Raw genomic sequence first — 16,276 nt, 5'->3', positions numbered from 1 at the left:
TTGCTTCCTTGTCTCGTCAGTTCTGATTTCTCCCAGCTGTGCCCTCCTTCTGTGTCTCATTCCCCTCGTTACTTCCCAGTGTATTTAAACCCTGTGTTTCTCTGAGTCAGTGTTGTGTTGTCCCTCATTCTGTGTGGAGTGCCCTGTGTCTCTAGGTTGCTTTTTGTATAACTTTCCCCTTCCAGCAAATAAAGCTGAGTTCTTTCCTCGTGCCTGCATTTTGGGTCCAACTCCTGCCTGCCACACAGCAATTTATGACATAGACAACCACCAGATTCAAACCCAGATCCTTCTTGCTGTGAGGCAACATTGCTAATCACACCATGCCTTTCCAGCATCAGGGAACAATACGTTTTGATTGTTCAGAGGCTTTTCCATTCAAGTAAGCTCAAAATGCAACACACAATGGAGCATAATCATGTGAGGAAATGTAATTTGCATACAGTATGGCATAAACATGTTTTTAAATTTGAAGGAATTCCTTTCCAGTAATACTTATCTGGGTACTTGTCTATGTAGCTGAGATGGACAAGTGTCGCTGTAAAATATCAATGACACTTTGAATTAAAATACAAAAACTTATGTTTGTATTTTTGAAAGAGTAGCTAGGTTGACGTAGATATCTACTTTAAACTAAATTTTAGGGTGTATACCATTTTGGTTACAATGCCCATTCAATTTCATGGTAACCTGCAAAGATGGCTTTTCACCTTCCACTTTTCAAATAAATGTAGATGTAAAGATGAGTGCTAATCAGAAATTACACACAGGTTGAATGAATGCCTTGTGCTTTTTGGGGGGGAAAATATATTGTGTATGTCAGTAAAATCTCCTTTACTATTAAATAAAATGTACATTGCTGCTCGTACAGTTAGCAAATAAACACATGAGGAGGCAGCTAGAAGATTAATGACAAAGAAAGAAAGAAAGAGGAGCAGAGCTAGAGAAGTATGTAGAGGAGGAATTGCCTCTCTCATTTGCGTAAAGAGGATAATTGGTGGCTGACCCTCTGATGTCCATCAACCTCTACTGAATAGTGAGGTGAGAATGACTAACAATGTTCTGCTGCATCACAAGCTATAAAGCACACTGCAGTTCACACTCACACACCCACAAATTCTCATAGACACACATTAAAACCTATAACCTCGCACACAGAGTCTTATTTGTATGTGTAGTACCCACTCACTGGAGTCATCACTCACTAATGCCTGTAATTAGGGCTCTTTGATCAGGCTGGATGAGTACTCAATAAGTACACTGAGTAAGTAATACAAGAGGTTTTGTAGCCATTTGCCGTGTGTGGGGGATGAATGAGATTTCATACATTTATTTACTGATCTATTTTCTTTCTTTTTGGTACATGCTGTGAAAAAAAGGTTAACCTGTAAGAACTTGTAAATTAATGTGCTTCTCTGCAATCAATTTTAATATGCAGTGACTTGATCATCTGGGAGTGTTTGATAATGTGAGGTGATTTTCTAAAGGCATGGAGATGTTACTGCCATATAATTAAATACTATCTGTTTGCATATGAGTCAGAGGGAAAACGTGGCACATTTTGAGTTTAAAAACAAAAACAGCCATCATAGTGCAGCATGTGCTCGTTCTCCCGGATAACTCATCCAACAGGAAGCAATATTATACCAAGGACATGTTTGTATGTGCACTGTGGGTGTTGGCATCAAACAGCAAGAGCTTCTCTGTACACATCATACAGATGACATATAGGCCTGATCAAATATTCTCCAGTGGAAGAAAATGATGCTATAAGGATGCTGTAATTCTTAAGTAAACCAAAAGCTAAACCCAGTGGTTGGCTCTTCTCTGTGTTAATTTGTTTGTCTCATTGAGACAGATAAAATCCTAACAGAGAAAAGGGACTGGCTGCCCTATAAGTCAGCACCAGATCACCAATTTGTATCTGGACATTTGTGATGAAGTATCAGTTGCAGATGGGATAGCCTATAATCACTGAAACTGCTTAACGACACATAACGACATCCTGATTTGAAAGACAAGATAATAAGACAATTAGTCTAAAAGTCTCGTGTTAGACGTGTTTGAATAAAATGTGTGGTTTTTTTCCACAAATATAATCATTTATCATAATGTTAAAATTTGCCACTTTTACTTGATATGCTTGAAAAAGATTCCCATCAGCCTCAGCTGTGCTTTGAATTTAGTGCTGATCAGCAATTATTAGCAGGATAACACAGCTACAATAGTGGCAAAGGTAAACATAACCTTCTGTGCCAAATGTCATTACGCTACCAGTCGGGCTGGGAACCGGTTCACTGATGTTAGACTGGCTACTGCTGGAGGGTAGAGCGAACAGCATGAAGCACAGGCAGACACAGCTGCAAATGATTGTCAGAAGTATTACATGTGCTCCTATCCGGTTGTTCAGTCTGACGTCACTAGCCGTGTCTGGGTCTAAACTCCGCTGCAGGTCCATATATCAAACGATCATATGGCATTACTGAGAGTTGAAAAACTGTCTAAAGTCTTTCATCTTTAATAAAATGATCAGCGTTCTGCTCTACCAGGTGTAACAATTGAGTTTAACATCCAGGCATCCATGAAAACGAAATTTATGACATTTAACGATTAGAAGTTAGCAGGGAGTTAGCTCGCTAGCTTCTATCTAAATACAATATAGCATGTCCTGACTGCGGGGTTTTGGAAACAAATTAAAACGTACAGCTCTGTTATCACTTCCAGCATAAATGAAGACAGAAAACTAAACAGCAGTGACGTTTGTAGGGTTACTGAAGTTGGGCTAGCTGGTATATAATGATGTGCTGCGTGACCGCTAGCGACACAGCTACGTTAGCATAATATAAACAAGCTAACTTTTTTTCCACTCGATAAAAGTTACCGTGAGTGTTCTCGGTGGTCAGGAACAAATGTAATCGCATGGCAGGATGCTGTAAAAGGACCAAACTTCAGCCAGGAGAACAACTGAGATAATCCATCCACAATACGAGGTTAGTCATTCATATACTGCTGCATGGGCTGGGCTGTAGTTACATCCTAAGGTTTTAAAAACTGAGCTTAAATAAATGATTAGCGGTAATAAAAGCCGAGGGAGATCAACAGTGATCACTGACTGTTTTAGGAGCTTTTTGAGATCAAATAGAAGAAAATACATAACATTAAACATGTTAACAACACAAAAGCCATATTAAACGCAGACTACTTTAGACCCGGAAGTAGGATTCGTCGCGTCATCACTGAACAACCGGATAGTGCCTCAGTGCATTTTCACAGCTTGGTCAGTTCCTGTCGACATCTTTATTTGGTTTGGTCATATTTTTTGACAGCCAGCCCAAGCGACTGTCACTGCAGGATGAATAGTAGAGTTAAACACGTTGAACATCAAATATTTACCGTTAATGTATTTGTGATTTCAATGTGTTTAGCTTTTTTATTTTTCCATTTCATTTGGGCGTTTTCATTTGCCACTGATGAGAGTTTTAAGGCAGCAGGGTTTGAAATTGCTTCTACTTTCCAGTGACTGTGAGACTGATGGTCAATCAGGCACAAAATTAACAAATCTGCATACAGCACCTCCTACGTTAACATTTAGGCTCAAGTGAATCTGGCCAATAAATAAATTAATTAATTAAACAAAATAAATGTAATTTCTTATCACAACAGGTACTTTACAGTGAGCCTCCTGCACATTTCTCAGCCTAGGTCGCAGCATGCTTAGAGAATCATTAGACTGATAATTGGGCAGACTTGCAGGGCTATTTTTGCTGCTAATGCTTCCATAGCAGGTTGTCAACTCTTAAATCACAAAGGACAGATGGCTAATTTTTCACACTGGGGTTAGGTAGCTACCTCTGAACAACATAGTGTTGATTATTAGACGATGACTCACAATTCCCTGAGGTGAAATAAGTGTGATGATCCTCTACTAATAAAAATAAATTCTGTTATTATTGACGTTCATTGTGTAGACAGGTATGACTATGAGAGGACATGGAGGAATTATACTGTACCTCAAGAAAAGTAGAAAAGACATATAAAGATACACTCTTTTTATGTGCGAGATACAAACTCATCAGCGCTGAATATTGTGTTCGTGTCACTTTACCTATTTATCTCGAGTACCAGTCATATATTATATTATGCGTCACAGATAACCTTGACAAAAGGACTAGAGTTTATTGATGTACTTGTCAACAAATGCAACTTCTCATGTGAAGCACTGGTAGCGTATATAAAACTGTATGACTGATAATACACCACAGGTGTCGTATACAATGATACTGCACCACACAACCTTTAGAAAAACAATTCTCAAAAACTGCCAGAATTTCAGGCCACATCTAGAGTTGATTTGTAGTTTTTAGATGCATCTCATAAAATATTTGAATGTACAATATTTATGATATAAAACACTGAATGAATAAGACATACTCAAATATGAATGCAGAGTATACTGTAGAAATAAGGCTCTCGGTAAACACACGCAACATTAGGCTGTTGTTCCCTGGGAACATTTATTAAAGCCTTATATAATAATTAACAAGGTAATTGAGGTTTACGACACAGATTACTCAAGCGCATACACTACAGCACATTCAGTTGGAAAAGACAAATGAAAGCAGTATCATCTGAGATGATGAGGGATGCTGCCTCCATCTGCTGAAGAATGACTAGTACTGCAGTTTTCTACGTGAGACGTTAAGCACAACAAGTTATCTGAATAATAAATAATTTTCTGAAGGTTCTGATCGATTTTAAAATCTGTTCCCCAGATTCCCCCTGATTTAAACAAGAAAATGAACATGTATGTGACAAATTTGCCCCTCATGATATACACTACTTTCATTTCTGCTCTTTTGCACTCAGTTTAGATGCATCCTGACTTCTTTAGAAGATGCTTGATGGAGAACAGTGCAAACAGCCTCATTTTAAAAATACATTTTCCTACATTACCCCCAAATGACTAATTTTGTGCTAATATACATTGATTATTGATTATTGTTTGATTTGCATTGTATATGTAAAAACTCTACACTCACTTTCTTGAAGCTGTTTTCATTGTTAGAATCTTATGTCATCAGTTGTGGTAATTCATGATTAACTACATTGAAAATGCATTGGAAAAGGAAATATTACTGAAATAAAATTCCTGTTCATCATAACATAAAATGGTTAAGTTATAACCCAAAAGCTATACTTTAATTTTGTGTAATATTAAGATGGCTATTTTATTGTATAATGATTTCATTAATGCAAATCACCTGTTGCACATTCTGAATTTGTTCAATGTATTTGTGTAAGTTTTGCATTAACTGTTTAGGAATTACAACAATTTGTATACCGTTTCAGAGGTTCAAAAGCAGTTGGATAATTGACTAATAAACTGTTTTATGACTATGTGAGATTGGTTCCCTCAATGTCTAATAAAACATTTGACAGATAAAAGATCTGGAGTTGATTCCTAATGTCATTCTTTCATTTGGTATCTGTTTACAGGAACGCTCAATATGAAGTTCAAAGAGACGCTGATGCAATTGCACCAGCAGAAGCACATTATCACAGAGCTTCACTGTTGATACAGGAAGGCTCTTTCACTGATCAGTATCAAAATTTATTAGGTCAGATCCTCTGATATGTAGCTTCATATAGATTATCTGTATGTGTGTTTATAAACAGTTTTCAGTCAGAAGATATAGAGCAGTCTGTGATAAACGTTTTATGATCTTTATCTTTATCAGTTTTCAATGGCAGTTACTTAGAGAAAAAACTCTAACCCTCTGAACATTCAAGTGATGCAGGTTTATCAATCTGACATAACTTTTATTCTTGGGATTACATGGAAATGCAAAGAAAGGATCTTTGACACCAAAGCAAATATATACTTAACTGATCATACTGTTGAATGCAAAGATTATCGTTAAGCTGACAACAGAGCCCAGACACATTTCCTTTCTTCAATTGTTTGCCTGATTTTTCAGTTTGGTTTACCCATGTTTTGAACAAACTAAATGAAAAGGAAATTAAAATGTAAAGGAAATAAAAAGAAAACACATTTATGTAAGATGTTGAAAACGGCAATCTGTTCTGCAGTTCAGATTTTGATGCACACAAAGGTCATCTTCACCATGACATCCTTTTGTTCTTCATAAAACCATATTTTACATGTTGTTTCACACTAATATGGTGACACTAATTTTTCGTGCGTACCCAGTTAATTCCTTTAAAGTCTTTACTTAGGTGTAATCAAACAGCAGGAATGTGCAAATGCAAATGGTAAAAATGGTAAATGGCCTGTATTTGTATAGCGCTTTACTAGTCCCTAAGGACCCCAAAGCGCTTTACACAACCAGTCATTCACCCATTCACACACACACACTGGTGATGGCAAGCTACATTGTAGCCACAGCCACCCTGGGGCGCACTGACAGAGGCGAGGCTGCCGGACACTGGCACTACCGGGCCCTCTGAACACCACCAGTAGGCAACGGGTGAAGTGTCTTGCCCAAGGACACAACGACCGAGACTGTCGGAGCCGGGGCTCGAACCGGCAACCTTCCGATTACAAGGCGAACTCCCAACTCTTGAGCCACGATATTATATTAACATTTTCCACACAAGCATTTAAGTGCAAATAATTTTATTGACATAATGACAAAGACAGAAGACAAAGCAAATCTGAAAACTGTTATTTGAAGGTCTCCTTTATGTAGTGTTGACTGCGTATCTGTAGTTCTCACTCTAATAATATAGATTTTTTTTATTTACATTTTCTACCTACAATCCAAAGGTAAGGTCTGTGAATTGCAGATGACAACTCTGCTGGATGTCATGTTAATGTAACTTTAAAATGACATGATGATCCAGTGATCATCTCATGATGATGACTGAATCATTCAGGTCAAATATGGATTTCTGCTGAGGGACAGGATTTGTAATTATCTGTAATTATCTTTCTCAAGATGCTCAAGATGTTTACTCTATTCTCTTGCTCTTCATGGCCAGAGACTCCATGACAGTGAAGAAATTATGTGGTGTTTCTGTTTCCTCCAGTTCAGAGTTGGCACAGAAATCAGGAGGCAAGTAGTCCATAGGGTTTGAGGTGCCAATTACCCAGTTGAAGGTGCTGAAATTAAAAAAATACAAGTTTACTTGTATGACTAGGTTACCAACATCAAATTCAAAATTTACAGATGGAAAGCAGAGAATAGAACACCGTAACACTTCAGTGTCTTAACTTTTGCATGGTTCAGGGTCAAAAATCCAAAACAGGTTCTCATACATATGATTCTGTTTTCTACTGTATAATATAATAATATGATATGTGTTTGCATTATATTGTTAGACATACTGTAATAAAAAGAAATTCCCTCTCAAATCTAAAATGGTTGCTGAAGTTGTTTTTAATATCATTAGCACAGTTTTTGTTCCATTTTGTCTGTTTTAGTTTTATATTACTGCGACAAAGTGGGTGGAGCATTTGCACACTTTAACACTCACCATTTGTCTTATGCGTGTTAATTTTACACACAACATTATATTGTTTTGTCTGCTTGTGCTTATTTGCTGTGGTTTGCCAATCCTAAGGTAACATTGCTTCACTTTGTGTGTGTGTTAAATTTGTGGTTAACATCAAAACAGTTGATCAAGTTAAAGGAAATACACACACATACATTTTCAAGTTTCTTTTATAATGTTCAATTTTTTAAAAAAAATTTTCCCCAGGATCCATGCAGGTCAAGTATCTTGTTACTTTTATAGTGCTGGTGATGTCATGGTTGACATCACTGGGCCAAACCAAGTTGGGAAGGGGGGGGGGGGGGGGGTCTTTCTGTAGGAAGGCTTGTTTTAAATGGATTTGTTAAGAATATTTGAATTTTTATTGAATTTTTAATTATTTATTTATAGGGAACCATTTAGCCATGAAATTGAGCTAGTGATAAATTACTGAGTGTTATGTGTTTCTCAGATGTTCATGTTGCTTTGTAGTTTTACTGGCTTACCAGCTATTGGTATATCTGGACTAATTGGCTGTGTAGGCTTCAGATGGGGAGAGGTGTGCTGTGTGTGTTGTGTGCCTGTCATGTTGGTTAGTATATATTAATTTATGGAATTTCATTTATGTCTAAGTTTCATATGTCATGTAGAATATTGTAAATCTTATCTAATCTACCCTTTTCTCATAACTCAACTTTTTTTTGCTGAGTCTGTCTACATACCTTCCCTTTACATTCGAGACAGACTCTCTTACAGTTACCTGACAGTGAGCCACCCAGATTGTGGAGTATAGCTTGTGAAGGACACAGGGATGCAGCCGATCTCAGTAAAGACAGTTGAATAAAAGCCTGAAAACATACAGTATAAGTTATATGTAAACAGGCTACCTGAGTGGCATAAATGAAAAAAAAGTGTTATTTTACATTTACTAAATTCACTACTATTTCTTTTTATTTTGTCATAAATAGGAATTTACACTTCTTGTCACTATGCTCGACATGCATGCACAGGCAAAGGTAATTTGGTCATTTAGTAGTACATTGGCTTAACCTAATAACTAGTAGGATAGAAAGGTTTATTGTAACATACTGCCAATCCTTTACTACAATGTCTACTTGAAATTACCAATCAGTGTGTACATTTACACAAAAATAAATTAAAATTTGTCTTCCAAAATAATGAAAATGGCACATAGCACTAGTGGTAGTATTCATGGCCTTTCAGCCTTAGAATTAGTACAGAACACATTTATTTTTGCTTCTTCTTACCATTTTCTGAAAGACTGCCATACCAGGTGTTGGTTAGCACACCCATTCCCCAAGAGGAGGAGGAGCCCATGAACACCTGACCCATCAGTTTAGCATCAGGGGGAACTTGCATGGGAATGAAGGAGGAATCCAGCTTCATCTTCTTGCAAGAGAGTGTTTTCCAGTTGGACTCGTAATAGACCCCCTGAAAGGATGAACAAAGAGAGTGAATGCTCTTTGCCTGTTCACATCTTGGCTTGTATGCTGCCACTGTAGTATTGTAGCCAGCACGGTCTTATAATATGTTTGCATAAATATCAGTGTGTTTTTGTCATTTTATACTTTCATTTTATTTTTTCAAATGTCACACTACGTTCATTTATTTTTTTATTCTAAAGATTGGAATTCTGTTTATGTGTTAGGTAAGACAGAAGAAATGAGTAATTTGAATGATATTTAGATACTTTTTGAAGTGGGAGGGATCATTATGAAGGAAAAAAAACACAAAACATTAACAGTTTAATGAGGCTTTACTACCTCTCTAAAAAGCATCAGCTGGTCCAGAGCAAAGTCCTGATTGTCACCAATTCCGAAGTTTTTAACTCGCATCCTCTGTCCCAAAGCATCAAAGGTTATTAATCCCGTTGAGGAGATGAGTCCATCGCCAGTCATCTGAAAAGGAGAGATAAAAGCCAGTTTTATGAATGACCTAAACATTACTTAATGGTCATTAAATTATATTTAATCTGCTATGTCTTTAGTTCAAAAGTTTGTATGATGTCTGACTGCACTACTGAGAAAAGCACAGAGAACTGTCTAATTGATTCACAGCAAGAAACTGGATATCATGTGTCCATCCAAGCAACAAAATCTTTGTCTCAATGAAATGAAGTGTTTCTAGTTGTGAGAACTCATCTGAAGCAAATGATATCATCTTGTGAGGCTTGTGAGCATGTGAGAAAGTGAATGTCTCAAACATATATTCCTGAACTTGTCTCTAGTTAATGTCTAAAACCCAGGTACTAATGTTAAAACATATTTCAGTACAAGTTGAAGTACTTCAACTTCAGCTTATTGATCAGCTGACCTGGTCTTTGTGGATCTACACAGCTGAATTCAACAATACATCAGCAGTTATTTCATAAGTTGTCCTGGCTGGTTTCCATCCTTTATACTGACAGTAAGCTGTTTATGCTGTCTTCATATTATACTGTATACAGCCACAATCAGCTTAATTTCAAATTCATTTCAAAACTTCTGAGTATTTTCATGAAACCTTTAAATAATGCATTCAGATTGTTTTGCAGCATGTTTCACAATATGTAAAAATATAATGCCACACGTACAGACCCAATATTTGATTTACAAAAGTGAGGACTTACATGTAAACTTTGCATTTCCAGTTTATCCAATACCACTGCAATATAGTGTCAATATGAATATAGCTAGCAACACTCTGTGTGACAAACTGCACACACACTCATGTGTTTGGCTAGATGCTGAAGTGCGGGTTAGGCAAACCAAGTGTGCGACAAACCAAAGGTAACAAGCTTTTTTTGAAAATGCGTGAACTAGAAAGTACAGATATTTTTTAAAAATGTAGGGAATAAAAATAAAAAGTTGTCAGAAAAATAAATACTAAAGAAAAGTACAGACACCTGAAAATTCTAGTTAAGTACAGTAATGAAGTATTTAGACTTCATTACTTTCCATCTCTGTTAAAACCTAATCTGTACATATTAAGGCACAAAAAACTGCTCTGTTGCTGCATAATCATACTATTATGTAAGGACATATTACATCCAACAGAAAAGGGTTTAGTTGGCATAAAATGCAAGAGAAGTTTGCTTAACACTGATCAGAGCAATAGAGATATATAGTAAGTTCCTAAAGATTATCTGTGGAGCACATCAGTGAACTCACCACAGTGAGCCCTCCACTCAGCAGCTCTGGAACGACTGTGGAACAGAAAGTCAAAGTCAAGCTTCATTTGTTATAACAATCTAAAATTAAATGCATAAATATACTCATTGGAGAACCTTAGCTTACTATACAAATTAATCTTGGCAGCCTAGTTTGACTATACCTGGTTTTTAAGATAGATTAAAAAATATGTCTGTGTCTCTGAGTAAAAATAACTTTTCTAACATTATGAATTGAGTTTTTTCATATTTCTGTTTCAGGCACATTTAGCAGGTCTCTTAACACAGATATAGACATCAGTTTGAGTATCTTGTTCATCTAAGTCCATACTCACCACAGGGTTTGGGGTATTGGGCGACACCCACTGCCAGCAAGAGGCTCAGGCAGGACAGCACACTAATGAAGTTCATGGTGAGAAAGTTGCAGAGTCGCCGGACCAGGAGAATCTGTGAGCGCTCTGGTTCAGGAAACACTTCCATATAAATCTGCTAACAGGAGGCAGTGCCCACATCATGTGACGTCCTTGTGCGTTTTCTGGACTATCTACTTCACTAAATAATTAACAGTTGTACTTTACAGTTTACAAGACATGGCTGTTTTTAATGTTGAAGCCTAAAGCTCATGACTTAAACTGAAAATAAAATGCAAGTAGGCTATTCTAATATGCCTTATATTTTATCTTAAATTTACATATCTTTTGCAAAAAAAAAAAAAAAGGGGTGTATAGAATGTCATTAAAGTATTAAAGAAAAGGTCCTTAATCTGAAAGATAAAAATTAATAATAATAAAAATGAACATTAATAGTATAGCCCTTTTTGAAGGTTATTGCAAACAATTAATCCTTAACCTATAATTATTTTGCATTGCATGTGTTGCAAGTCTTCTTACAGTTTGTGCTATTCAAACCTGAAGATTTAGTGCCTTTCTCAAAAACAAATTTACCTGTAAATCATTAGTTAATGGGCTAAATGGCTCCAATCTTTTAACTGCAGATGTAAATATTCCCATGTTATTCTAAATAACTCCACCTGCTTATTTCTCAGCCTTGATGACAAAAGCATATCTGAATGTCACACTGTGGCGAGTTCTTCAGGATCCTTTGGTTATGCACTTCTACCGGGGGAACTAAAAATTAAACAACTGACTCACTTAAAAGCATCAGTTAGTACAGACCAAAGGTCTCACCGGCTTTAAAAACTAACGTTTTTAACTTGCATACTCTAAAAGCATGATAGGTTATCAATCCTGCTGAGGTGATCTGCCCACTGACATTCTAGGTTTTGAATACCACAAGTGGCAACAATGATTAATACATCAACATTAACCAAAATACAAAAAGTAATGCTTACTTTATGTGTTGAGTATTTGTATAAAAACAAATATGATCGCCACCACTTTTCAGTAGCCCAACTGTAGCTGATTAATAATGTCATTATTTCAAATATTCCTCTAATGTTCAGAAATTCTAACGGTCACCTTCTTATTATTCTTCCCTACATAACAAAATCCACAATGACACTTTAATAAATATATTTTTTACTTGTTATTATTATTTATTTTTACCTGTGAGTGAGTGTGATAAATGACCCCCTTTATTCAGGGCATTACAGTTCACACAAGGCCAATTTCCAGTGGAAAGAGATTTGGGAAAAAAATAAAAATGTATATCAGCATATCGTTAGCTTCATAGCATAATTGCCTAAGTCATTTGACTAAGTCAATGACTTAGGCACTTATGCTATGAAGCTAACGATATGCATGTTCATCATATATATAAATCTGTCTTTACACAATTGACTCTCAAATTAGCAGAATGCATAGTGGTAAATAAAGAAGGATTATCAAATACTTTACCAAGAGAAATGGGTGAAAAAGCAGAAGCTATTAAATACATTGTGTGCGTTACTGTCAGTGCTAAATTTCATATAAATAACAAGTAGCATTAATATAACAGCATGATTAAATGATCTTAAAATGCCTGTTGAAAAATAAATGAGGAAGATGTCTGGGGAATCTGCTTAAAAATTATGTTCACAAACAGTGAGATCTGTAAAAAGTCTTAAAAGTAATTTTTAAAAATATGATCTATCTCTATATAGATAGATATCTATCTATCTAGATATCTATAGATATCTAGATATATATATATATATATATATAGATATATATATATATATATATATATATATATATATATATATATATATATATAGATATATATATATATAGATATATATATGCAAATAAACTTCTGGTGTAGACCAAAATCAGTATCCTTTTAAAATAAGCTGAAAATCACAGCTAGTAGACAGATGTGAGACAAGTAAATCTCATAAAAACAGTTTGATAGACAAAAACAATACAGGTTACACATAATTGGATGCATATTATATTTATTTTTCAATATGCATATTAAATATTAACCTTTTTTTATACCTTAGATTCCCTTGGCATCTCAAGTTTCAGGGCAATCATTAAAACAACCATCTTTAAAGAAAAGGAATAAACTCAAACATTTCAGTGCAAAGTGCTCAAGCCAAGTTCATTAAAACAACATACGATCCTGTCTCCGAGTTTAAAAATGAATTAGTTGACATGTATAAATAAAAGAAAACGAAAACAAGTCTGGCAACTGTCCATAATAACTGAACTGATGTTACAAGAACAAACCCCTTTTTTTTCCAGTGTAAGTTCCCTTGGTTTGCAGCAAAGCATCAACTTACAAATTCTCACTTCATATACATATATTAATATGAACATTTTGTGTATTTTAATATAATCTTGTTACAGTTTCTACAAGAGGTCCATATGAATTAAATATTATATTAGGTGAACTTCTGTGATTTAGAGGTTTAGGATTACTCGGGATTTCTGCGTATTATCCACATACAATCTGTTGATATTGTCAGGGTTTTATAGATAATGTTGGCTCGTTTTGGAGATTATCATTACTCCAAAATTTGCAATGCACTCACACGTACACCTTGTTATCACCAGAGGACACTATTGGCATAAATGTCAAGTCATACGCAGGAACCCTGAGTACTGTGCGTGTGACCTTGCCTAAGCATAGGCAGACGCAAACTTGTTTGTTGTTTAGTGTCAGTCAAATGATCGCTCCACAGTCATGCTCATTCTGAGTGTGTTGAACTCTGGTAGAAAAGGCATCGTCTTTATCTGGCATCATCTCAAAAAAAACAACTCAAACGGCAGATTTTTAGCACACAGACAAAATGTCGTCCACTCACATTCATCCCTAACTTTCACCGCACACTCCATATTCCTCCCCATCCACCCAGCTTTATCTCAATAATGTATTTTTGAAACCTGTCCACTGCATTAATTCACAAATATTTCTGCTCATTCAACCACTCCACTTTGGTGATAACAATTTGCCATTCTTCCTGTAGCATTCCCTAACTGACTTTCTACATGGTATCTAGGATAAGCTTAACATAATTACATTATTAGTAATTACAGCTCTGTCTATGCTCCCTACTTTTCCTTTTAGTGCCCAGTTACCATTTCAACAATTCACAGCTTTACACATCAGTACCAGTCACTCCAACACACAGGTAACCCACACACACTCATCTGAACAAGCACACATCAGAACTGAGGACTATGTATGTCAAATCATCAATGACACAGTGCAGATAAGGTGTGCTGACATTAAAGATGTACATAAAGATTTAGAGAAACAGAAGGAACATGCAGGTGATTCCAGTTGCTGAAATGGAAGTTTAGAGTCTCAGTTTTTGTTATGGTTGGAATTACAGTAAAGTTGACGTGTCTGAAGAGACAGATTCTGGGTGGGGTAAATTTTCAAAGCCTGTTCTTAAACCGCATAATCAGGAGAAAGTCACTTGATGCAAAGAAGATTCAGCAGTTTAGACAATAAGTGGCTATGCTCCAGAAAGAAAACTTTGAGTTTTTAGTAGATGCAAGGGCTGAGTGTGATGCCCACATCTAACACTGAAAATTTATGGACCCTTAGTCTTATCCTCCTACTCCTTCGTGGCCGACTGTCAGCAGTCTGAGACTTCAGAGGTGTTGGAGTCACTGGCAAGTTTCCGACGTTGCCTCACAGATTTCTCCTCATCCTGTAGAGAAGACAGTGTTTTAACCATTTGGTGTAACTTAAATCTAATGCCAAGAGATCCTCTGTTTCTCGCCTGACAAAATCTCATCTTGGACACAAGATATCAAACATAAAATGTCTTAGGAAGGTTTACAGGACCTTGGTACTAGCATGTTTGACATAATAAAGCGTATGGTGACTGTATGTTTCATTGTATTATTTGTAATGTGGAGTGTAATAAACATTGAAGCATTTTAAGGGTCTGAAGATTTGCTGGAGAGCTTTTCATCTAAAGAGGTGAGTTATTATTGTTTCATTGGAGCAAAGACTGGTTGCTGGAGCTCAGAGAATTAAAACTGTAGTGTTACCGTCTGAAAAACTCCATTCTGTCCCCACTCCCCAGGAGAGTGGTCTTCAGGGTACTCTGCTTCATCCTCCTCTTCCTCCCCTTCTTCCTCTCTTACTGTGTCCATTCCATCTTCCTCATATTCTGTCAGACAGTCCGACTCCTCCGCTGATCAGAAAGATTTAGAGGAGATATTATAGAAAGAAATTATTGAGACTGACCCATCCATTTAAGGTGGCACTCATAAAATATCAGGAACATCCCCTATTATATTCAAGAAAAGAGACAAGGATACAATTCCTTATTTATCAGACTTATTGAATTGTACGTTGTCACAAAGGAGAATGCTGTAAGCTCTGTCTTTACTATTCTACATCAGAAGGAAAATATATTCCAACAAAACATCAAGAGCAACTCTTTCTAGACAATAATGAATTAGTAATTATTTACCTTCTGCAGCAAGGTAGCTTTGGACTGGCTCTATCCTCGATACAATCTCTGCAAGATCAGTGAAGTCAGCTCCTGGACACGTGTAGGACTAATGGACAACATGTTATTATTAGTATTACATATAGAACTTGCAGGTTCACCTTTAAAGACACGAGTTACAGCAGCCATGTAAGATAGGATTAATAGTTTAAGTGTGCGTATGTGCCCTTCTCACATCTGTTCTCTTGCTGTCATTGTAGTCGGCTGAACGATGGTCTTTCAGCATGTTCTCGATGATGTCACCCCGAGCCCAGCCAGTGAACACTAACTTGCCGTGCTGAAAGCCCACATCCTGCAATACACAGTAGTTCAAATGAAAGCTGTAAGTGTTTAGAAACAGACCAACTGATTTAAATTCAGACTGAAACACTGATGGATCCTGTGGTGTATTTAGAGTAATAATAAACATTTATATTTGCACTATGGGATGTTAAACCAACAGTTGACTAATTAAAGCTGTGATAGCTTTTCTTATGTTGCAATATACTATCTAAAGCTAGTAGCTTTACTTAAAAAAAACATTTAAAAAATTAGCTGTCGATTCCATTTTCAAAGAAGCCCACATTGTTTTCCAGTATAAACAGAAACCAAAGTAGTACTTCTCCCTTTTTTGCCCAAATAATCAGATGATAGACACACGAATTTTAAAGCTGATCCATAATATGAGACTAGGGATTTACACAACTGTACTTGAT

The 16,276-nt window shown here is 36.2% G+C and overlaps 2 protein-coding genes across 5 annotated transcripts in view; both read right to left on the bottom strand.

Annotated features, from left to right (window-relative positions):
* Window positions 1–6,717: 6,717 nt before the first annotated feature.
* LOC146668445 (ependymin-like) lies at window positions 6,718–11,144 on the bottom strand. The gene is made up of 6 exons (XM_085408679.1): window positions 10,999–11,144; window positions 10,665–10,699; window positions 9,279–9,413; window positions 8,763–8,946; window positions 8,255–8,342; window positions 6,718–7,123 (listed from the first exon to the last, which is right to left on the bottom strand). Exons 1-6 carry the CDS (start codon window positions 11,141–11,143, stop codon window positions 6,973–6,975), a joined length of 738 nt encoding a protein of 245 aa, XP_085264805.1. The 5' UTR covers window position 11,144; the 3' UTR covers window positions 6,718–6,972.
* Window positions 11,145–13,805: 2,661 nt separating this feature from the next.
* Window positions 13,806–16,276, bottom strand: part of pnpla6 (patatin-like phospholipase domain containing 6) — a 36,735-nt gene continuing 34,264 nt past the window's right edge. For all 4 annotated transcript variants that reach the window (XM_085410352.1, XM_085410355.1, XM_085410354.1 and 1 more), the window contains 4 exons: window positions 15,757–15,873; window positions 15,543–15,630; window positions 15,115–15,260; window positions 13,806–14,768 (listed from right to left, as the gene is read on the bottom strand). In XM_085410352.1, coding sequence (XP_085266478.1) covers window positions 14,694–14,768; window positions 15,115–15,260; window positions 15,543–15,630; window positions 15,757–15,873 — 426 coding nt within the window. In that variant the 3' untranslated portion in view covers window positions 13,806–14,693. The remainder of the gene's footprint in view (window positions 14,769–15,114; window positions 15,261–15,542; window positions 15,631–15,756; window positions 15,874–16,276) is intronic.

The sequence above is a fragment of the Rhamphochromis longiceps genome, linkage group LG6 (assembly GCF_057381845.1).
Source record: "Rhamphochromis longiceps isolate RC_006_pf linkage group LG6, R_longiceps_female_GT1.1, whole genome shotgun sequence".
NCBI classification, from domain to species: domain Eukaryota; kingdom Metazoa; phylum Chordata; class Actinopteri; order Cichliformes; family Cichlidae; genus Rhamphochromis; species Rhamphochromis longiceps.
The sequence above is the reverse complement of the archived record's forward strand: the minus strand, read 5'-3'. Positions and strand labels throughout refer to the sequence as shown.